The 24,031-nt window shown below is 37.3% G+C and overlaps 1 protein-coding gene across 1 annotated transcript in view; it reads left to right on the top strand.

Annotated features, from left to right (window-relative positions):
* The window catches only part of LOC101558722 (multiple epidermal growth factor-like domains protein 6), a 525,059-nt gene that overhangs the window by 336,647 nt on the left and 164,381 nt on the right, over positions 1-24,031 (top strand). Inside the window, exons 7-10 of the mRNA XM_055124801.1 lie at positions 4,126-4,263; positions 14,534-14,656; positions 16,802-16,924; positions 17,286-17,477. Of these exons, the coding sequence (XP_054980776.1) occupies positions 4,126-4,263; positions 14,534-14,656; positions 16,802-16,924; positions 17,286-17,477 (576 nt within the window). The remainder of the gene's footprint in view (positions 1-4,125; positions 4,264-14,533; positions 14,657-16,801; positions 16,925-17,285; positions 17,478-24,031) is intronic.

Below are 24,031 nucleotides of genomic sequence, written 5' to 3'. Positions count from 1 at the left end.
TGTTTTTGTTTTTGTGTGTATTTAGCCCACAACTGATGGTGTTCACAGACCACGCAGTACTGGGGGTCAAGCCCAGCGCCCTGAGGCATCTCCACAGCCCTGTTTCCATGCATGTGGTCTGACAGATGAGAAAACAGGTTCAGATCATGCAGGGAGCAGTGACACACCATGGTCATGCATAGATAGTAAGACCTGCATTTGAGTCCAGGCGTAGAAGCCAGAGTGACAGTTCGGTGGGGAGGGCGCTGGCCTACCCTGTGGCATATCCAGATTCGATCCCTGGCACCGCATATGGTCCCCTGAGCCCACCAGGAGTGACCCTGAGCTCAAAGCCAGGACAGCCCTATGCACAGGCAGGTATGGCCCGAAAACCAAGATCTGTTTCATGTGTGTACTGGGGGACGGTATTCACCTGCTAGTACTCAGCGGTGGTGCTTGGGGTAGACAGTGTGTGTGTGTGCATGTGCGAGTGCGTGCACACCCGCTCGTCGTGTGTCTGTGTTCGTGTCCTTGTGCATGTCCTGCCAGAACCAAGTGTCCTGTTGTTTTATGAGGGACTTTGGCGGGGCTCAGCCTGGCGTGGGCCAGAGGGGCTCCTGCCTGTGTGCTGAGGTTCTGGAAGTAGCCCTGTCACGTTGGGCTCGGTGCTGCCACAGGACTACCTGGCACAAAGTCCGGTAGTTACAGTGTTATGAGTTAAATATTTTCCAAGTAGAAATAAAAAAATTATAGACTCAACATAATTTTAAATGGTTTTTCCAAATGACCAAACAAATTATTACATTGTTAAATTTAACACAGTTAATATATATTTAATACATCAGACAAATTATGATTATTGGTTTCCTATGTGAAAATATAAGAATAATTTTAAGGGTTTTAAGACAGTAATTTAAATAATATTTAATATCTTAAATATTAATAATTCAAATGTCTTATTTTTTTCTAGAGGAAAGTCATAGATTTGAAAATGCTTTTGTTTTATTCCCAGACAGTTTTAATGGTTTATGACAGCATAATTTATATTTAAATATTTTAAAACACCTGTTTATAAACTTATACAGATTGTAAACCAATGTATCTGAAGAAAAATCAAACATTTACAAGAGTAAAAACAATGATTTGAAATACATCTTGCTAGAAAGCGCATATTAAAATATCATGCAAACCCAGTTTCCATTATTATTTCAATTTTTTTAGCTTTCTAATTTTCCTAATCATAAACTAGGTGTCTATAAAATCAAAAAGTGTTCTGGTTTTCAATAATAAGATGGTATAATCATTTATTTAATATTAATTTTTATATATTGTATCACTGTGAGATAGAGCATTACAAAGCTGTTCAGGATTGGGTTTCAGTCATACAATGTTCCTGCACCCATCCCTCTACCAGTGTAATTTTCCAGCACCAATGTCCCCGGTTTTCCTCCCAAGCCCCCAAGTCATCTCCACCCCACCTGACTCTATGACAGGCACCTCTCTCACCTCTCTCTCTCTCTCTCTCTCTCTCTCTCTCTCTCTCTCCCTCTCTCTCTCTCTCTCTCTCTCTCTCTCTCTCTCTCTCTCTCTCTCTCTTTCTCCTCTCTCTCTCTTCACTCTCATTTTAGGCATTCTGGCCAATGGTTGGAAATTACGAGTGTGGGGGGTGGAGGGTAGTTAAGATAGAGGAAGGTCTGTTATGACAACACTAGTTGGAAACAATCACTCTGGACTATAACTGAGTTTTGAAACTAGGTAAAGAGATATACATGATAACCTTACAGCATCTGTATTGCAAATGATATAATTATTTTAAAAAATGTTTTCCTTCAAAATCTATTTTTAAACGACTTATAAACTGCATCAATGCAAGATGATTAGAACACAGAGTAATTGGGGCTGTAGCAATAGCACAGCGGGTAGGGCATTTGCCTTGCACGCAGCCGACCCGGGTTCAAATCCCAGCATCCCATAAGGTCCCCTGAGCACCGCCAGGGTAATTCCTGAGTGCAAAGCCAGGAGCAACCCCTGTGCATTGCCAGGCGTGATCCAAAAAGAAAAAAAAAAAGAACACAGAGTAAGGACACAGTGACACAGGTGTGCACTGGGGATGTGGGGAATGCTGCCTACCTTCCACTGGAATTGGTGATTCTCGAGATTGATTTCTGTACTGTAACTGCAGGAGTTAGGCAATTTGAATGATAATATGAGCTCTCAAGTCTAACACAAGTCTAAATAACAATCTCCTGCTCTAAAAATAAAGATCAAACTTCTTTCAGTGTACTCAAGTTTAGGATGGAAAAAACTGGGGGCCCAGAAAGGTAATACAAGTGTCGAGGTACTTGCTTTCTGTGGAGCCAACCTCTCTTTGATCTCTGGCACCATATACTTCCTCCAAGTAATGCCAGGAGTGTTTCTTGAGCCAGCAGTAAGCTGTGAGCAGTCAGGTGTAACCTAAAAACTAATAATTATAAAACAAAATCATGATGATAATACTAATAATAAATGAAATGTGATTTTGTACATTCTCATTAGAAGAAGCGAGTCCAAGCATACAAATGCAGAACCACAGAGACCAGTGTTGAAAATAGCGAAGTATCTTAATACTATATTTTGAGATCAATTAAAACATTTTTTCTCATCTATTCACTAAGAAGTGACTGTTCGTTCATGTGGTAAGGACAACTAGCCTCCCAAATGCTCAAAATTAGTAGCAAGCACCAAGACTTGACAAATTAGTTTAAAAGTAATATGACATAATGTATTATTCTCCTGTATATCAAAATTATTAGTTCACTGAGAGGATACTAGTTACATCTAATTTATATTTGTAGTTTTGCTTAATGGCTATTTATAACATTTTTGTGGACTCTAAAGAGAATATGTAATTATATACCAGCAGTTTTTAAGTCTCTCTCTGGATGTTGGCCATTGATGGGATTACACACACCTGGGTTCCTCTGCTAGTACCTTCATGCATGAGGCCTGTCCGAACATGTGGAGAGGGGACTTGAGCATGGCTATAGCTAGGTTCCCGTGGTCTTCGGCTGCTGGGAGCTCTGCTTGGGGTGGAGAGGGAAGCTGGAGCCCATCCTCTCCAAGGGGCTCCAGGGAAGACAGCCAGGCGTGCGGACAAGAGACTCTCTGCATCACTCTCTTCTGAGAGCTTGCTTTTAAGTCTCCAGCTTCCCTCCCCACCCCGAGCATCCAGCAAGCTCCCAGAAGCAATATCTTGTAGCCTACTTCTCCCTCTGGCAGAAACTGGCAATCTTCTGAGAGTTTCCTGCCCACATGGGACAGACAGCCTTGCAAGCTTCCCAGGGTGTATTCATATGCTAAAGCCAGTAACAAGCTGGATCTCATTCCCCTGACCCTGAAAGAACCCCCAGTGTGACATCATTGGGAGGTCCAAGTCGAGATAGACTTCTAAGATCTCAGGGAAAGAATGAAATGAGAGGTTACTGAGCCTGCCCGAGAAATCGGTGATTAACGGGATTTCGTGACCGTGATACCAGCAGCTTGGGAAAATATAGCAAAATATCGACTTGCTTTCTGATTACTGACTCAATATATGTGTTTTCTGTGTTCTGAATATACTGAGGATTCTTAGACATAAGTATATTTTAAGATAAGTGTTTAACAAACACTGGGATATATATTTACCTTTCTTCATCGCTTCATTAATTAATCATTATTTATTAGCTCATTGGTATTTTCATCTGGTATCTCAAAATTAGTATATTGTATTAATATTTATTTTAGTACTTATAGATATATTTATCTTTTGGTGTGTCATGACATTAGCCATAATAAATAGGCTTCATTTTAAAAAGTTTCTGTTGTTGATAATTTTTTTTTTTTGCTTTTTTGGATCACACCCATCAATGCACAGGGATTACTCCTGGCTCGTGCACTCAGGAATTACTCCTAGCAGTGCTCAGGGGACCATAGGAGATGCTGGGAATTGAACCCGGATCGGTCATGTGCAAGGCAAATGCCCTACCCACTGTGCTATCGCTCCAGCCCCCATGTTGTTGATAAATTTTTAGTAAAATTCATCATCTTCTCAACATAGTGTCCCCATTGCTGACATATATTCTGATTCCTCTGTTATACTAATAATACTTATTTGCTTGTTTTAAAAAGGAATTGAGTTGGAAATCGTCAATAGCTGTGAAAAGAACAATGGTGGTTGTACCCATCACTGTGAGCATGCAGTTGGTGGACCTCACTGCTTCTGTGACCAGGGACAACAGCTTGACTCAGATGAGAAGACTTGCAGAGGTAATGTATAGTGGGTGCCATCTGCCTTCAAAGTTAGTCTGGATTCATTTAGCCCCTTACTCTCACACAACTTTGTGTAGTAGTGAGTCACATCTTAAGTAGTGAGGAATAGTAAATTGAAAAGTCTCAGTCTAAGGGATAAAAGCAAAAGATACATTACTATGTAGAAGATACTTATATTTAGATGATGCTTGAAGAAAAGGATAATTTAAAACAATTTTAATTATTTTTGTGTTTGGTAACATCCGGCTCTGCTCAGTGCTTATTCCTGGTTCTGCACTCAGGAATCTTTCTTGGTAGGCTGGGGAATCAAACCAGGTTGGCTAAATGAAAGACCATACCCACTATCTATCTCTCAGATTGATTTTAAACAGTTTTAACAACTCTATAAATTTAAGTCTTAGTTCAGAAAAAAAAGTACTTTTAGATCTATTTAAAGGCTGGAGCAATAGCACAGCAGATAGGGCATTCACCTTGCACGCTGACGACCTTGGTTCGATTCCTCCATCCCCCTGGGATAGCCCGGCAAGCTACCAAAAGTATCTCGCCCGCACGGCAAAGCCTGGCAAGCTAACCATGGCATATTCGATATGCCAAAAACAGTAGCAAAAAGTCTCAACAATGTAGACATTACTGGTGCCTGCTCCAGCAAATTGATGAGCAACAGGATGACAGTGACAGTGACAGATCTATCAAACCATTAAGTACAATTTGTATTTCTAACTACAAATAGTACTAATATTTTATTTTCTGTACTTCACATAGAAACAATCACATGCATTGATTTTTATGTGTTGATCTGGATGCATCTTCAAATCTGTTGTAGCAGGTAGCTATATTTTAAAAGAAAATATTAAAATGACAATTTTCCAAAGCTCCCAGCCCAAACCAATTTTTAAATAGATTGTCATCAGATATTACCTTTTGGATATTAAATGTACAGTTTCTCTAGGGCTATTGGTAGTGCTTAGAAATGTGGTGCTGCGGATTTAATTTCAGTCTTTTTAGGTATGTTCTCTATCACTTTGAACTCTTATATCTGGCCTATCAAACTTATTTGTAATGAATAACTTTCCCAACATATTTTAACTTATACCCAGTAATAAAATGAGAGCAATAGATTCTATCACAGTTTGCTTCATGATAAATTATTTTAAAATTTCTAAGAAAAAGTGAATATCTTCTGAAAACAGATAATGAGTATCAAACTGTATTATTCTATGGTGAGTTGCAAGAGAATTTACAAATCCATAAAGTAATATGCTATCATTGAGAAATTATGATATTTTTTTATGTGTTTTTCTTTGCAGGTTTTTATTGTTTCCACTCAGAAAATAAGGATTAAAATAATAAAAATCCTTTTATCAGTTTTCTTTGCTCACTATGGCTAAAGATAATCTAGAGTATTAAAAAGAAAGAGATAAATTTTGAATTCTTACATATTGATGTTCTTTTACTTTGTTAATAAGCTAAGAAAATATACCATAAATATTTTGAAGTATTTTTATAAATCACATAATCAAAACTAGTCAGAAATTTTGTGGGTTCTTTTTCTTCTCCAACTGACACTCTCTCAGTAATTGAATTTAGAACTTTATAGTGGTTAACTTAGTGGGAAAAATTTGCTTTCTTTTTCTCCTTTCAGTCCATCAAATGTGCTATAATTCTCTTACTTTACTAACCTTTAAATAAATGAGAAAATAATTAAATATGTCCCCCCATCCTTGCTTTCTGACATTTTAGACTATCGGACAAGAAGAATATTAAGCTTAAAAAGATTTTGCAATTTATATTTTGTGTATGTTCTTATTATTTAAAAATAATTGCTTTGGGATGTCAAAGATAAAGTACAGAACTTCATATATAACAGTCATTAGTAATATCTGAGCTACATGCCTGGCCCTCCTTTTATTCATGAGAAACATAATTCAGTAATGTTTTTACTTTACAACTTAGCTAAAATCAGAAAAATTTGACATCTTCCAGGATTGAAACATAGAAAACTGCATTCAAAAAATTTGTTTACTAAAGCACCATGACTTAATAAAGTGATTCAAAGTTTTGTTTTAGACATACCATTCCCCAGCACTGGTCCCCGCACCAGGATCTTCAGTCCCCCTGTTTTCCCTCCCAAATATAGACCCAGAACCTGACAACCTTGAGAGGCACATTTTGCATTCGGTTGTTGAAGCTTGGTCCGTGTGTTTTCAGTGTTTGTTGACCCTTGGTTTGGAAATTAGCCATAATACTTTTCTGAACCACTGTTACATTTAGATTCCCTTAACCCAACTTCCTCTTGCTTCTTCTCTATCATTTCTTTGCTACTCAGTTTCTTTCCTTTTCTCCTACCTACGCACTGGGAGACCAAGAGTATGTTGGTATTGCCCATTTCAAACATTGCCTCCCCATGTCCAGTAATTCTATATGCTATATATAAGCAAAGATTATCCTGTTTCTCTTTGTCTTCTGCCTTACTTCATTTTACCTGATAACTTACAGATCATGGATGTAGCAATGTTGCTATGTTGTAGCAAATTGCATGATTTCATCTTTCCATGAAGCTGTTTAGTATGCTATTGTATTCAATGTATCACATCTTTGTAATCTAGATATTTAGGTTGATTCCAACTGTTGTACTAAGTGATGCAATGAATAATGGTTTTCTTATTTCCATTTTTGAATGAATGAATGTTTTTGTGTCCTGGTGTTAAATACCAAAAGAAAAGTGGAATTGCTGGGCTGTATCGCAGATCAACATTTAGCTTACTGAACTATATCCTATTGTTTCCTATAAAGGTTGAAACAAGCAACTTTCCCACCAGTAGTAGATGAAAGTTCCTTTTTCATCACCTCCCCCGAACACAGATTCTGCCGAGAATTTTAGATATATGCCAGTCTTACAAGTTTGAGATGGCATCTCATTGTCATCTTGATTTGGTTTTCCCTAATGCTAAGTGATAGAGAGCATTTTGTCATGTGACTGTTGACCATCCATTGATCTTTCTTGGAGAAGTCCTTCTTAATTTACACTCTGTTGTTTTAGAGTATTTGTGGTTTTGTTGCTATTGTTGATCTTTGTGACAACTCTATATATCTTGGATATCAACCCTTCACCTGATATGTTGAATGCAAATATTCTGTCTCATTTAGTTAGTTGTCTTTGTCTTAGCCCATATTTCTTTTGCCATCTTGAGTTTGATGTAGTACCATTTATTTAGTTTTTATTCTGCTGCCTTTGCGAGTGGTATTGTATTATTGATGACATCTTCGTGCTTCAGAACTTGAAGTGTCCTACCTATATTTTACTCAATGTTCTGTATAGATTCTGGTATGATCTCAATGTTTTTATTCACTTTGAATTTATTTTTATGTAAGGTGTGAGTGCTATAGCAAGGTGTGAGATATAGATTCAGCTTTAATATTTTATACATGGTTATTCAGTTTTTCCAGCATTATTTGTTGAAGAAGCTGTCTACTCTACCCCACTATTGTAGTTCTTTCTCAATAATTAGCTCACTGTATGTGTTGGAGTTTGTCCTTGGATAGTCTATACTAAAAATGGCAGAGAATCTGTCCTCATTCTAATACCACAGTTTTGATCACTATACATTTATACTATAGCTTTAAGTAAAGTAATGAGATGCCTCCCAATTCCTCAGTTGATTTTGTCTATTCAGCACCATTTGCAATTCCATACAAACTGTATTATTGACTGCTTGTATGGAACAATTCAGTAGTAAAAAATGCATTTATATATTATCAGCAGTCAATGACAGTACTTTGTTGTTAAAGTCTCATTTATTTTATTTTATAACAATAAACTTTATAATAAATAAAATTGTCATTTTATAGCAATAAATAACATTCATTTTTTATTTATTTACATTCATTTGTTATTTGGGCCGGAGTGATAGCACAGCAGGTAGGGCATTTGCCTTGCACGCTGCCGACCCTGGTTGATTCCTCTGCCCCTCTCGGACAGCCCGGCAAGCTACAGAGAGTCTCGCCCGCACAGCAGAGCCTGGCAAGCTACCCGTGGTGTAGTCGATGTGCCAAAAACAGTAACAACATGACTCATAGTGGAGGTTACTGGTGCCCGCTGGAGCAAATCGATGAGCAACAGGATGACAGTGACAGTGAAATAACATTCATTATAAAAACCAAATAATTCAAAGGCCGTACTCCTTTTGAAGTGTGTGTGTGTGTGCGTGTGTGTGTGTAAAATTTGCGATTTTTCCTAAAAACAGATTAAGGAGGCCAGGTATATAGAATATAAATTAAGGAAATTTGTTTGCACACTGCTAACCCAGTTACATCCCCAGCACCACATATAGTCCCCAGGCCTCACAAGGAGTGAGTACAGAGCCGAGGCAGGAGTAGGCCCGAGGCACCACTGAGTGTGACCCAATATACCCTCCTCAAAAAAACAAAAAAGAACAAACAGATTAAGTCATGGATTACTTTTAACTCATAAAAGAAATTAATGAATTTTACTTTACCTGATTATAACATCAGCTTTGCCATTAATATTAGAATTACAAATATTCTGTGGAATCACTCATCTAGTATGCATATGATCAGTAAACTATACACAAATGCAAGAAATTATTAAGGCAAATATTGACATAAGTTACTACAATTTGAAAGACATCTGCATGGAATTCAAGTAGCTGAACTTTAAGTGCAGTAAATTAGTGTATAGTTATCAGAAGTTTCTTTCTTTCTTCTTTTTCTTTTCAGTGGGAGGAAGAGCAGTTGATTCCAAGCCCAGCAGTGGTTAGGGATTGCTCCTTCACTCCTCTCTCTCTGCACTCAGATATACTCCTGGCAGAAGATCAAATCTGAGTTAGCCATGAATAAAACAAGCACCTTAGCTGCTGCACTATTTCTGACCCAATTATCAGAATTTTTAGGATTCTTAAAGTTTGGAGCTTTACTTAGTGAAAGCACAGTGATGTTATATACAGAAAATAACATTTTTCAAAGATAATGTTCTTCCTGAAGTGAGAACTGACATGGTGAAGTGCCCTGCCTGACTACAGTTGGTTAATGTTCCACTTATGATTTTGGTAAAATCAAATCTTTGTGCATTGGTTAATTTCCCTGCATCATTATACATTTAGCATGCTTTTCAATGCAAACATGTTATTGGAGAGGAGGAAAAGGGTAAAATAAGTGATCAAAGGTCACATCAAAGATCTGAGAATATATAAAAAATGTAGAAAATAAGTGATCTTCAATGGCTGAATTAAGAAGTGATTTAATAATGTTATGGTGCTTGAAGGATAAGGTTTGAGTTGAGTTCCAGACCATGGACAGTTTATATAAGATACTAGAAATGGCCTCATAGAAATGAAAATAGAGAAATAGAAAATAGATCTTTCAATGCAGTCATTCTCAGGAATTCATTTTCCAATGTATAAAGCACTTGTAATCCATGTTCACTGACAGCAGGGAGCCCTGGGACCTGTATGTTACCTAACTCTGTTGGTATCTGAGACATTTTTAAGACGTGAAAATCATAAAATAATATTTTAGATTAAATTAAGTTGACTTCTCCTAAATGTTTTTTGTCTTCTGCACACCATTTTATTTAATCCAAAGGAAAAATCAGAGTTTAGTATAAGATAAAAAGAAACTATCTAGAATTTTATGATAGTAAGTCTTGTGACATTTTGCAGAATAGTTTGTGTTCAAATGACCTTCATTTAGATATTTTCTAGTGACCTGCTCACCTCAGTTGATTGATGGTATTTTCTTTAATTTCTCCTTTCTTGTCTGCATTTCCTTACGTTGGTACCCTTTCCAGGGTTAATTGAGACACTGACCTTTATATCTGTGGTGTCTCGTATTGATACAAATCACTAAGACTTTGTAAGTGTAGCACTGACAGGCCACCCAATTTAATAGCCCAACAAATAGAGGGGTTGACTTTGACTAAAACTTATGCACCAAACCCTACTGAAACAATTCCCAGTTGTCTAGCCTAAGGAAAGTAGAGGATGAAGAGTCAATTGTTGCTTTGTAGACATATCTGTTAGTAATAATCATCTCAAAACTTTAGTGTTGATAGGTTATTGTTGGATTAAGCAGTTTAACTTATGTCTCTGTATTTTTATTTTCCCCAGAGTAATTATGTTTAGGAAAAGGCATTCAGGATTGCAGAATTCTAGGGTAACATGCTATTAACAGACTGATGGAGACTTAGACATATTATTTAGAAAAACATTTTTATATGATAAGACATTTTATATAATAAAGCATTGATTCATTCGAATGCCTAACAACCTGAATTGGATGCTTACATTTGCATAGATGTGGCTCGTTGCCCGCAATTTCTATCTTCGTCATCTACGCACCAACATCCAACTATGATGAAGAAGAAATTGAAAAGTTCTACATGGAGCTGGAGAAGTTCTATAAAGAAGACCACACCTTCTACAAGGCCATTGTTGGTGATTTTAATCCCAAGATAGGACCTAGAAGGTCACCCCAGGAACTCCACATCGGGACTGACAGCCTAGAATAAAATAAACAGGGTGAGAGACTGTCTGAGTTCATCATGCTAACCAAGACAGTCCATGGCAACTCACAGTTCCACAAGGCCTAATCTAAACGCTGGACATGGAACTCTCCTGGTGGACAATTCCACAACTTAATTGACCACATCATATTCAACTGACGGTTTTGCATGACCGATGTCACTGTTGTCCCAAAATTCCATACGGGATAAGACCACTGTCTCCTTCATGCAAAATTCTACTTCACAGAGTGGGGAGAAAAGGCTGCAAAGTTTAAGAAGAGAACTCCCAGAATGACCATCAACAGGGAGCTCTTTGGCACTACTGCAGCAATATGGGAAAATGCCATTGTTGACAATATTGACAAGGAATACTATTGACTGGTTCAGCACCTCCGTGATTATGCAAGGAATGCAGAGAGAGAGAAAGCCACAAAAAGTCACCTGTCTTCGGAAACTTGATCTCATTCACCAACGTGGTCTGGTGCAAGCCTCAGGCAATCACAAGCTAACATCCAAGCTCCCAAAGCTCTGCAGAGAAGTGATAAAGGAAGACCTCAAAGAGAGAAGAGCAGCAGTGTTGGCCGATGCAGCAAAAGCCAGGAAAAGTATTCACAAAACCCGCCTGTCCTTCACCAACTATAAGACAGATGACTGCCCTCCAACATCCTGATGGATCTATCACATCTTCCAGAGAGGCAGTGGAGAGGATTATTCATGACTTCTACTAGGATCTCTTTGACAGCCACGTCCACCTGCCCACATACCAAATTATGCAGAATGGATATGTCATTCACAATGTCCTCCCTTCCGAAATCCAATACGCCATTTAATCGGTAAAGATGCATGCAGCACCTAATCCAGACAAGGTCAGACCGAACACCTGAAGAATCTGCCACCAGAACTCATCAATACACTGGCTCGGCTGTTCACATGATACCTGTCCATATACAAGGCTCCCTCCCAATGGAAAACCAGCAGGACCATTCTGTTGTACAAGAAGGGAGACATCTATGACATCAGCAACTATCGCCCAATCTGCTTGTTGTTCATCGTCTACAAGTTATTCACTCAAGTAATCCTGAATAGGATTGGCAGAACACTAGATGAAGGACAACCATGTGAGCAACCTGGGTTCCAAAAATGGATTCAGCATGGTATACCATATCCACATAGTGACCAAGCTCATTGAGATTTTCAGACAGTTCAAGATTCCGCTCTTTCTACATTCATTCATTTAAAAAAAGGCCTTCAATTCTGTTGAGACTGAAGTGGTCAACGAAGCCCTAGCCAAATAGGGTGTTCAAACTCAGTACATCAGGATTCTCTGTGAGCTGTATTATAGACTCACCACGAGGATCTCATCATTCTACAAGGAAGTGATCATTGATGTAAAGAGAGGGGTTCAGCAGGGCGACACCATTTCACCGAAACTCTTCAGTGCCACCCTTGAGAACATTATGCGATGACTGAAATGGGAAGGAATGGGAATGAAGATAGATGGTCGGCAACTATACCACCTCTGCTTTGCTGATAACATCATTCTCATAACATTAAATATCAGCCAAGCGGCACAAATGCTGACCGACTGACCATGAGTGTGGAAAGGTCGGACTACAGCTGAATCTCACGAAGACAATGTTCCTGAGAAACAGACTACTTCCTGATGTTCCATTTGCCCTCAATGGAACAAACATCTCCAAATGCAGCAGTTACGTGTACCTACATCGAGAACTCAGCATAACAAACAACCTGGCACCTGAACTGCACAGGAGGAAGAGAGCAGTGAGGAATGCCTTCAAGAGTGTCAAAGAAGTGGTTAAGAGGTCAAAGAACCTCCGACGCTGGGCACATCTTTTCAACTCCACCATTCTTCTTGCACTAACATATGCCTCAGAGACCTGGGCCCTATAAAAACAGGATGAGAACAATATTCAGGTATCCCAAAGAGGAATCAAAAGAGCTATGCTTGGAGTATCTCATTTCAATCAAGTAAGAGGAGGAATCTGGAGTTCCGACCAGCGTTGATGATCAAGAATCAGGGACTCTGTCTCATTTGCCAAGGTGTCAAAAATCAGATAGGCTGGACATGTAATGCGATTTAGAGACCACTGCTGGACTAGAGCTGTTACCGACTGAATTCCTCGGGATGTCAAAAGACTGTGTCGCCACCCGCCTATGAGATGGTCAGACTTCTTCGTCAAGACACTGAACGAATGGTTTGAGGCTCTTCCTGTTTCTGGAACGAGCAGATGCCATTGGGCTACACTGGCATATGACAGGTACTAATGGAGACATTGCTGACGTCCACTTGAACAAATCAACGACCAAGCGGGTAAGAAGTGATACAAGTGATACAAGACATTACTTAGTAATAGTGTCACCAATTTTAATAGAAAACCCTGGATCTCACTCATGGAGTCAAAACATAACTGAAAAATTGAAGGAAAATGAGAGTGAAAAAAAGTTCAAATAGATGCCTTGAGATACTCTGGATTTAAAACATAATATTTAAAATGATTGTCCTCTCTCTGAATAATATTTTATTATTGTGTCTCTTAATAATAAAATAACAGTTGCCACTTTTTCTTCCCTGTTGTTTGAGTTTTTTGTTCAAGAGAAAGTTTTTTCTTCATCAGAAGTTTCAGAAGGCAGTACATTATAAAGTCTAAGACTGCTTCTTCTTAGCAGCTATCAAATGTTCACTAAAGAATATATTTGGTTCTTCCTTCAAGCTGTTTTTTTTGTTGTTGTTTTTAAAGTTCTCTGTTTATTCAGTCAGATTGCTATTTAATCTGAAAAAATAGCAGAGATATCTTTTCCTAACTTATAATGCATTTGGAGATTATTTACATACTCCAAAAATAAATAGCAAGGATAAGACAAGCATGCAAGAAACATGTGCCCTAATATGGGTCTTTCATTATTTTTTATGTGGTAGTTTCTTCAACATCCATACTTGTGACAAAAAAAATAGGAATGAACTTATAAAGCAGTTTTAAAGTAAAAATGTATGAGTTCTCTAAACCATAAGTAAAAGTTTGTGTCTCTTCATCATCATCATCATCATCATCATCATCATCATCATCATCATCTCGTTGATCGTCAGCTTTCTTGAGAGGTGTCAGTAACGTCTCCATTCATCATAGCCCTGAGATTTTAGAAGCCTCTCTTTACTCATTCTTTCCAATGGTGCTTCATTGGATGCTCTTTCAGGGTCAGGGGAATAAGACCCATCATTTTCACTGTTTTTGTTATATGAGTATACCACGGGGAGTTTGTGAGGCTCTCCCATGAGGGCAAGAAACTCTCGGTAGTTTCCCGGGTTCTCTCACTTCCAGGAGCTTGGTTTTATAGTCTCTGAATGTTGGCCATTGATGGGATTACATGGCACTGGGTCCAGTCCCTGGGTGTCACTGCCTAGCAACTGGAAAATGGAGGATCTGGGCGGAAGAGGCCCAGTCCCGATCCAAGCAGGTTTGGAGATCTCAGCCCCAGGTCCCACACACCTGGGTTCCTCTGCTGGTTTCTTCATGCATGAGGCTTATCCAAATGTGTGTAGAGGGGCCTAGAGCATGGCTGTGGCTAGGGTCTGGAGGTCTTCAGCTCCGGTGAATCTGCTCATGGTGGGGGGGCAGGGAAACTGAAGCCTAGCCCACCCAAGGGGCCCTGGTGAAGACAGCCAGGCATGGAGACAATAGACTCTCTGCATTGTGTCTCTTAATAATAAAAATGTCTTTTCCCCTCTAGATATTGATGAATGTGAAAATGGAGAGTCCTGCTGTGACCAGATCTGTATCAACTATCTAGGAGGCTATGAATGTGGTTGTTCAGAAGGTTTTCGGCTCAGTTCTGATGGTTGCCGATGTGATGGTAAATTTCTGAGTCTCACATGCCATTTCTGATGTGATGGGCCAATCAATGGAGGAGCCATTCAGAAAGAGGGTGGAAAATGAAAGACTGACTCTAAAGAGATTTGGATTTCTATATGGTTCTTCCTTTCACTATTATAAGAACTTGATCACTCTAAGTAGTCTCAACCTCAATTTCAAATTCTTATAACTTATATGAAGATAAATGCATTAGAGGGGCCAGAGGCATAAGACACTTACTTGCCTTACATGAAATTGACCCTGGTTGATCCTAACACAGCATATGGTTCCCCAGCACTGCCATGTGTAACCCCTGAGAATAGAGACAAGAAGAATTTCTGAGTACTTCCATGTGTGAACCAAAGACAATTTTAAAAAATAGCACAGGAGGGTAAATTTGAGTGTAATAACTTCAAACCATTCAGTACAGTTACTGACATGGAGAAATCACTGAAAATACCTACTATTATTGTAATACTATTTACATGCACTTAATAACTTCCATCTATTTTAGAATATTCTGGAATGCCATAGCACACTGCCAAGGGGATGACTCATGGTGAACTAGACTCAAATTAGAAGGTTATCTACTAAAAGTCATTCTATTTATTTTCTTCTATTTTTGTTCTTCCAAGTGGTATTCAGGAGGCCTGGGGACCCCTCCCTGATTTTTTAGACCCAGGGTCTTATTCAACAATGGTCAGGGGTCTCCAGTGCTATACACACTCTGTGATGCTTAAGAGACCAGTTATAGAGCTGTGAATTGAACTGAGGTCCATTTTATGCAAGGATAATACATTAAGTCCTATACATTAAGACCCTATATGTCATTTTATTAGAGAGCAGTAGCAAACAGATTGCTAATTCTTGAACCACAGCCCAAATTTCCTATCAGAAGATTTTGTGAATCTACCATTAGTATAGCTAGTGCAAATTTTAAGGTAAGTTGTTTTATAGTATACTGACTAATTTATTAAAATTTATTCACATACCTTTATAGCTTATGTATTTGCTAAAAATGTCATAGTCAAGACCAAGGATTTAGTTAAGTGGTAGAGCACATGCTCTGTGTGTTGATGTTCTGATTTCAGTTCACAATACTATATAGATCTCAAGTATTACCGTGGGTGGCCCTTATGGTCCCCGTGTTACCTCTGTGATGACTACCATAAATATATATGTATATATACATATAATATAGTGAATAGTTAATTCTACCGTTATACCACTATATCAACTCATATGTCACTGCTGTTTTTAATTTTGTGATTATCATTAACCCATATTATTATAAAAATTAAATTTGGAATAATGATTATTATTTTAGTAATAGTAAATTTCTGTTAGATACAGTTTTATAGAAAATGGCATTTATTTGTTTAAAAAAACAAATTTGTGAATTATGTTGAGGATAATGATTGTGTTACTTCATATAATTTGCCAAACCTCTTTGCCTTACAGCAAGAAAATAGTATGTCTAGATATTCTAAACTCAGTAGAGAATTTACTATGTATTACATTACATCCAGCTGTAAGGGCTAAATCAATTTAATTTCACATACTATCTGCTCTTAAGCCAAGAGACTATTGTATGGCAATAATGCATAAACTTGAGTATGTGGATAAAAGTCAAAAAGGTTTTCACAAAAAAGCAGAATGTATTGGTCTGAGATTCCTAAAGGTGCACGAGCACATTCACCAAATTCTGAATTCAGATATGGACATAAGTTCATGAGATCAAGATCTAGGCTTCTCTGTCTCTAAAATCCCTGACAAAATTTGTACAGAATATGCATGAAATAAATGTTTCACCATAGATATGGAATAATTTATGAGAAAAATATTTAAAAATGGTGCACAGCATGAGACTGGATTTATTAAATTTCAATTTCTTTATCAAGATCTCATAATAAGGCCTAAGAAATACATTGTCTATATAGAAGAGTTACAACAAAATTGGAAATCACTAAAAAAAATAGTGGCTGGACATACTTAAGGAAGAATTTGAGGACCGCTTATTCTATGGAAATGTTTTATTACATTGATATAGTAATAAGAGAGAATAGAACACAAGAAGAACACAGATATTTCTATGTGTTCACAGTGTCTATTTTTATTCCCCAATACTTGATTGAAATTTCCCTAGATGTGGATGAGTGTCTGGATGCCAATTTAGTCTGTGACCAACTCTGCATTAACTCTGTGGGAACATACGACTGTTCTTGTGAAGAAGGCTACAGAATTGGAAGTGATGGGAAAACTTGCATCTGTAAGTCACTGTGAAGAATTAACTTTATTAAATCTTCAAAATTACTTCAGCCCTCAGCTTGTTCTTCAGGAGCAACAGAGACACATATTCTTAAACTCAACTTCTCCTCCCCTTTCTTTCTTCACAGACTGAGATCTGTGACTTTTTCTTTTGTTCTGTCTGCTACATTTTCAACTTTATGCTCCATGCTACTCACCTTCATTCACAATAGACTTTTTGATACGGACTCTTCAAAGAATTTTTCTTTCACTTGCTCCCTGCCTTGGCTGTCTAGTTCAAACTCTCATTTCTCTGGCCCTTGCTCAGTTTTTTTCTTTTAAACCAATATGTTCAATCCAGGCATTTTCCTGTGTGGTCTTAGCTTTAGATGATGATCACCTAGAGGAAGAAGAGCAATTAGAAGTTGTGAGATTTCCGCGCCTTCTTTTCAAGAGTCGACCTCAACTGCTTCATTATGTTCCTGGCTCTCTGCCTCCCACCTACCAAAATGAAGAAGATGAGGATGAGAAAGGAAAAGATGTCTACAGAAAACTGACTTCCTTGCTCAAAGTTGGTGAGTGAAGAATTTATCTTGTGCTTTTCACTTTTTGTTTTTCTTAATTGTATAAACTTTTATATAAAACATCATCATACTTAGCATTATCAAAGGCTTTACCATCATATTAAGAGGAAAAATAGGATAAGGTATAAGTCAACTTTTTAGATACTCCTATTATTATAGTGCCTCAGATTCTTGTTTTTAGGCAGTCAATATTGAAAGCAGGCCACTTGACAGGAGTTGGCCAAATTCAGTAGAAACTTAATTTGTGGAAAGTAAAGGGAAGAGAGGGATGTTTGGGAAGGGGGTGTCCTTAATTAGGAAGCCCAGAAAAACTTATTTTCTGAATTATTTTTAATAAAAGAATAGGCAAGAATTACTCATTTAGCTTAAGATGTACAAAACAGAAAGACACAAGGGACTGAGAAAGAACAGGAGGATTGAACAGATTATCTCCCTATATCCTAGACGCATATTCCTGGGTGCATAAACCTGGATGAATTCTTCAGTAATTTTCCTCTAGAATCATTCTTTCTAATCCCAACCTGCCAATTTTCCCCATATGCCTATGTAATTGTATCACTATACCTTCATTTTTTAACATGTCTTCCCTTTAAAAGCATGACTTGTAGGTGTGTGTAGAGTACAATAATGGATCTTAAAAGATCATGCAAAAGAGATAATTATTAAAACTCGTTAGGTATTTTGACTATTAAATCTACAGAAATAACTTTTATATCATTTATCTTTTATAAAAGGAAGGTGGGACAAGGCAATTGAGTTAAAGGATATACTTATGCGGTGAAGAGTATAATTTGACTTTTAGTGGTGAAATTCTTCTAGTAAGACCCATGTTGAATTTCAGTGATGCTCACTAGAACCTTACTTAATATCATAACGCTCACTCACTGGGACATCACTTAATATGATAATATTCACTATCACTATCACTATCGTCCCATCGATCCTTGATTTGCTCGAGGAGGCCCAGTAATGTCTCCATTCATCCTAGCCCTGAGATTTTAGCAGCCTTTCTTTACTTGTCCTTCCCAACGGTGCCACATTAGAGGCTCTTTCAGGGTCAGAAGAATGAGTCCCATTATTGTTACTGTATTTGGAATATAAATACACAACGGGGAGCTTGCCAGGCTCTCCCATGTGGGCAGGACAGTACAAGCACTGTAGCATTGTAGCACTGTTGTCCCGTTGTTCATCGATTTCCCTGAGCGGGCACCAGGACAGTACTAAGTATTAAAAATTCAATCTGACAGTGCATGCCACTATTTAAATTCTGAGCTATTAACACTATTGTAGATGAGGGGCCAATTCAATCCTCAGTACCCCAATGGTACCCCTAGTCTGTCTATAAATGTATATAGAAATAAATTCTATGTTGAACATGTTATTCAATTTGCTAAAGTGAATCAAGAAAATTTCTTTTAAAATATGATCATAGTATATGTATCCATGTAATAGAAATCAAGCATCAAATAGCTCAGATCAAAATAAATTTGCATAACCTTATAATGGAACAGTTTGCAGCCAGCTTGCTGATTTTTCTTTTCTTTGTAAAACAGAGCTGTTCATTTTGTTCTCCTTTGAGTCATTGTATTTTTACTGTACCAAAATTTGGTGATGGCTATAGAATGTGTTGGATAAAATGGAATAAATAGTTTTGTTAAGGTTGATGATTACCTTAATATCAGCAACTAGTTTCACATAGATTAGAACTGCTTTAAATTTTTTACTCTTTGTTTAAGCACTGTGTTTTACAAAGTCCTTAATTATGCATTTGTTATAGGCATTCACTATTTCAACCCCAATCAACCACAACTGTGACTTTCCCTCCACGATTTTTCCTCACCATCTCTCAAGCTTGCACCCTTAGTGGGCCCAAAATCATTTGTTTTATATTGCTTGCTACAACTAGATGGCTCATGGGATTATAAAAAAATATTTTAGTAAAAGAAAAAATTTTGAAAATTATTATATCTCACCATGGGAACATTATGTCCTTGTCTGAGTGTTTACTAAGTTGTGGCTGGTTCACATTTCCCTGTTAATGTTTTTTTTAATCCAGCTTAGTTGTCTTCTACATTACATTTCCATCAACCTGGTGTGCTCCTACTGGGACTTCAGTACTGTAGAATTTAGAGTTGTCCAGAAAAATCCAGAATATTTAATTGGGCAGTGAGCACTGGTGGTGGAGGTGGTGGTGGTGGTGGTGGAGGCCCATGAAAGAGGCTGCCAGCGCTTCTGGAAGTGCAGGCGTTGGACCGAGGTCACCCAACTGCATTTTAAGAAAGTCCTGAGTTTTCAGCCAAAACACTCAGTGTACCTGAAAGTTTGAACTGTTTGGCATCTCTGTGGCTCTTAGTTGTGTGGCTGTGAAGTCCAACTGTAGGCATCGCCATAGCTATTGCGGTGTGTGAGGAGCTCCAACAAATTCAGCAGGGTGGGGACTTGGCCAGCCTCCCTCCCAAGGTTGCCCCGGAGATCTCAGCTAACAACCGTGTATTGAAGAAATTTTTGTGGCTAGCTTATCTCTTTAGAGATTTAATCATGAATCTCTGAAGCAGGACTGATAGATGAGCTTCAGTGGCAGTGGTGGTGGAATATGGTGTGTTCGTATATATTAATTAAAATTCATATACTTCACCTAAAAATGTCAAAATAGAAATAATTCAAGGCTTCCCAGACAGTCAGAACTTAAGTGACTAATTCAGGAGACATTGCAATCTATAGTGAAACATTATTTTTGATTACATAAAATTTTATATAATATCACCCCATACATGTTACTGTATGTGCTACATTACATGTAATGTATTGTGTTCATAGAGAACAAACAGTAAGTGAAAATACAATTGCTGAGAGGTTAAGAAACTTAACCACAGTTTGCAATAGGATCATGGTTGATGGAAAGGGAGAAGTTAAATTTAATTTGTCAAAATGGAGAAACCTTAGGGACAATCACAGGTTTTTATTGGAACATCTGAAAGATCCCACTCAGAAACAAGTGTGAAATGTGGATTTTTTAAAAGTGAATTCAAGTCTATTCTTATTTAAAAATAGGAGGGGGGAACCACATTCATAAGTTAGAATTCTACGTAATCATAGAAAATAAATTAATACATACAAAATATGAGTGAATATCACAAACATTTCTTCCTGGAGTAAAAATATTTTTTATTTCTATAAATATAAGGAGAAAGATAGTTAAGTATTCAAAAAAGAACATGGACTTTTTCAAAGGTGGAAAAGTCAAGGTAAATTATACTGAATGAAAAGGAAAAGAATTTTGCATTTCAAGTTGAGATGTCAGTTTAAACCCTACGATGCTAGAATGATGAATGTGACGTGAACATTGGAATAATCATTATGTTAATTGTGTAAATAATCCTTATATACTTTCCATTAATTAGTACAAAAGGGAAAATAACATCTATAGAAATCAAAATAGTGCTTAATTTGTACAGTTAATATTTAAATGCATCAAGTCACCTTTAAGTTTTGGGGGAGGGTTGGTAATATTCTGTATAACTTTTCTGGTGGGCCTTATAAGGAGTTGCTTACACTCTAAACATTTATTTTTTCGAGGGGTTGGACACACACTGAATGTGCTCAGGGCTTACTCCTGGCACTGTGCTCAGGTATCATATTGGCAGGCTGTGGAGCACATGGAATGCTGAGATTTCATGGGTCAGCAACATGAAAGACAGATACTCAACCTACTGCACTATCACTGTGGCCCCTATACTATAAATATTTAAAGTTTGAAGTATACACCTGAGATATGCTCATTTCTTTATGTGTATATTAAATATCATCAAAGTGTTACCTGGAGGAAAAAAATCCACATATAAAACCTGTAAGAAAAAGTACTAAGTACCAGAAACTGATCATTTTTGTGTGTATAACCAATTTTATTTATTTATTTATAAAATACTTCAAATTTTCTTTAGGAACTATATCTCAAATTCTACTTTAAAAGTTTTATTTTCACTTTTTTCTCTGATACATCTTAACAAATATGCTCAAGGAACACTGTTTTTTTGCAAATTACGGGCTGTATTTCCAGTGTATTTTCAGTGACATAGAGTATAGGCAAAGATGGTTTTACATTGAATCTGTAATAAGTCACACCTATGATTTTAGTTTGAACTGTGAAGATTGCCTGAATGAAGGTAGCTGTCAGGAAGGAATAAGAAAATGAATCTGTCCCACTGGTTGGGGTGGAATTCTATGTAATAAAATTCAGTGCTACCCTGAGGAATTGGTAAAAATATAAGTTCTCCTCTTTTACCAGTTAACTACTGGTGGATTAGTTCTCCTTTAAATGTGTTAGCCCAAAAGTATTTTATTAAAAGAAACAATGATATATGGAAGAAGTGAGTTTGTTGTGCAGAAAGAATTCCTAGTGCTGAGGTTTGGGACTAAACATGTGATTAAAAGGGAATATTTGCACTGGTGGAGGGATAGGTGTTTGATAATTGTGAGTATAACTCAAACATGAAAGCTTGTTAACTATCTCATAGTGATTCAATAAAATTAAAAAATAAAAAAGGGAATATTTTATGTTCCCTGGGAAATGTGTTTTGTTATTTTTTGTTTATCCATGGAATGTAATAGTTAATAAAGGATTCTAATATTCTAGGCCTATTAAAAATTCCTTCCACTTCAATAAATCATTAAACCATGACAAGATAATCTTATTGGAGACAAAAAGAAAAGGTTTGTGCTAAAAAGTACAATTAATGCAATTGCTTGACTGTTGGCTGCTGCTTCTTATTTAAGTTATTTTTCCTATTTAATGATGTCTCAGTATATTCATTGACACTTTAAGTTTTTATGTCTCTCATGAGAAAATAATCAAGGACTTCAAAAAATCTCTAGGAGGGACTGGAGTGATAGCACAGTAGGTAGGGCGTTTGCCTTGCACACAGCCAACCCAGGTTCGATTCCCAGCATCCTATATGGTCCCCTGAGCACTGCCAGGAGTAATTCCTTGAGTGCAGAGCCAGGAGTAACATTGCCGAGAGTGACCCAAAAAGCAAAAAAAAAAAAAAAACTCTAGTGAATATTTTCCTTTATATTTAAATGAAGCAGTATTGGTGCTACAAGTACTTAGTAAAAAATATATATATATATATTTACTACCTTAATTTACACTTTCTCCTTTACATTTTTTTTAAATTTCATTAAATCACTGTGAGATAGTTACAAGCTTTCATTTTGGGTTACAATCACACAATGGCCAAACACTCATCCCTCCACCAGTGCACATTCCCCACCACCAATATCCCCAGTATACCCCCCACTTTCCCACCCTACCCCTGCCTTCATGGCAGACAATATTCCCCATACTCTCTCTACTTTGGGGCATGATGGTTTGCAACACAGACACTGAGAGGTCATCATGCTTGGTCCATTATCTACTTTCAGCACACATCTCCCATCCTGACTGATTCCTCCAGCCATCATTTTCTTAGTGATCCTTTCTCTATTCAATCTACCTTGTCCCCTCCACTCATAAAGCAGCCTTCCAGCTATGGGGCAATCCTCCTGGCTCTTGTATCTACTGTCCTTGGGTTTCAGCCTCATATAATGTTATTCTATACTCCACAAATGAGTGTAGTCCTTCTATGTCTGTCCCTCTCGCTCTGACTCATTTCACTTAGCATTATACTCTCCATGTCTATCCATTTATAAGCAAATTTCATTTATGTCACAAAAAGTCTTTGTGATTTGACTTGGAAGATCAAGGAGAAGATGAAGATTTTATTTTGAACTCTTTGTATAAGTAAAGAAATAAAACAAATGTAGGCTAGAAAAATAGTACAGTGGCTACGGTGCTTTCTTTGAATATGGCCTGGCTGGGTTTGTTTACTGGCACCCCATGTGGGCTTTTGAGTCTCAAAAGGAGTGACCCCTAAGCACAGAGCCAGAGGCAAGCCCTGAGCACCACTGCATGTGACCCCAAATCCAAAAAACTAGTATAAATAATATTTATATTATGAAATGAATGCAAAAAAACAAAATTACAGAAATTTAATTAAGACAAGTAGCTAATGTTCTAAGAATCTTCCTCAAATGTGTCTCCAATTTTATTTCTTTGTGGCTCAAAACTTTTTAGAAAGACCCTTTTTCCTGGTGGATGAAACTATAATTATTTAATCATTTCCTGCCATCTAAATTCAGGTTCTCATAAATCCTACTACTTCTTTTTTTTTGGGGGGACTAATGTAATTTTATTCAGCCTTCGTGAAAAACAGTATAAAAATTATAAATTTAAATACAGAATTACCATTTGACCCCAAAATTCCATTCTTAGCTACATACCCCCCAAATTAAAAAACATTAATTCAAAAAGATATATGTTGCCCTATGTTCATTGCGTCACTATGTACAATGATCAATATCTGGAAACAACCTAAATGCACCAAAATTAGATAAAGTAGTAGATAAAAATGAATAGAAAAATAAGATTACTGGGAAGAGCAAGAATATAGCAAGTAGGGCATTTACCTAACACACGACCATTTGTCTTTTTTTTTAAAATTCTTTTA

The sequence above is a fragment of the Sorex araneus genome, chromosome 2 (assembly GCF_027595985.1).
Source record: "Sorex araneus isolate mSorAra2 chromosome 2, mSorAra2.pri, whole genome shotgun sequence".
Taxonomy (NCBI): Eukaryota; Metazoa; Chordata; class Mammalia; order Eulipotyphla; family Soricidae; genus Sorex; species Sorex araneus.
Note: the sequence above shows the minus strand (reverse complement) of the source record. Positions and strands in the feature narration are given on the sequence as shown.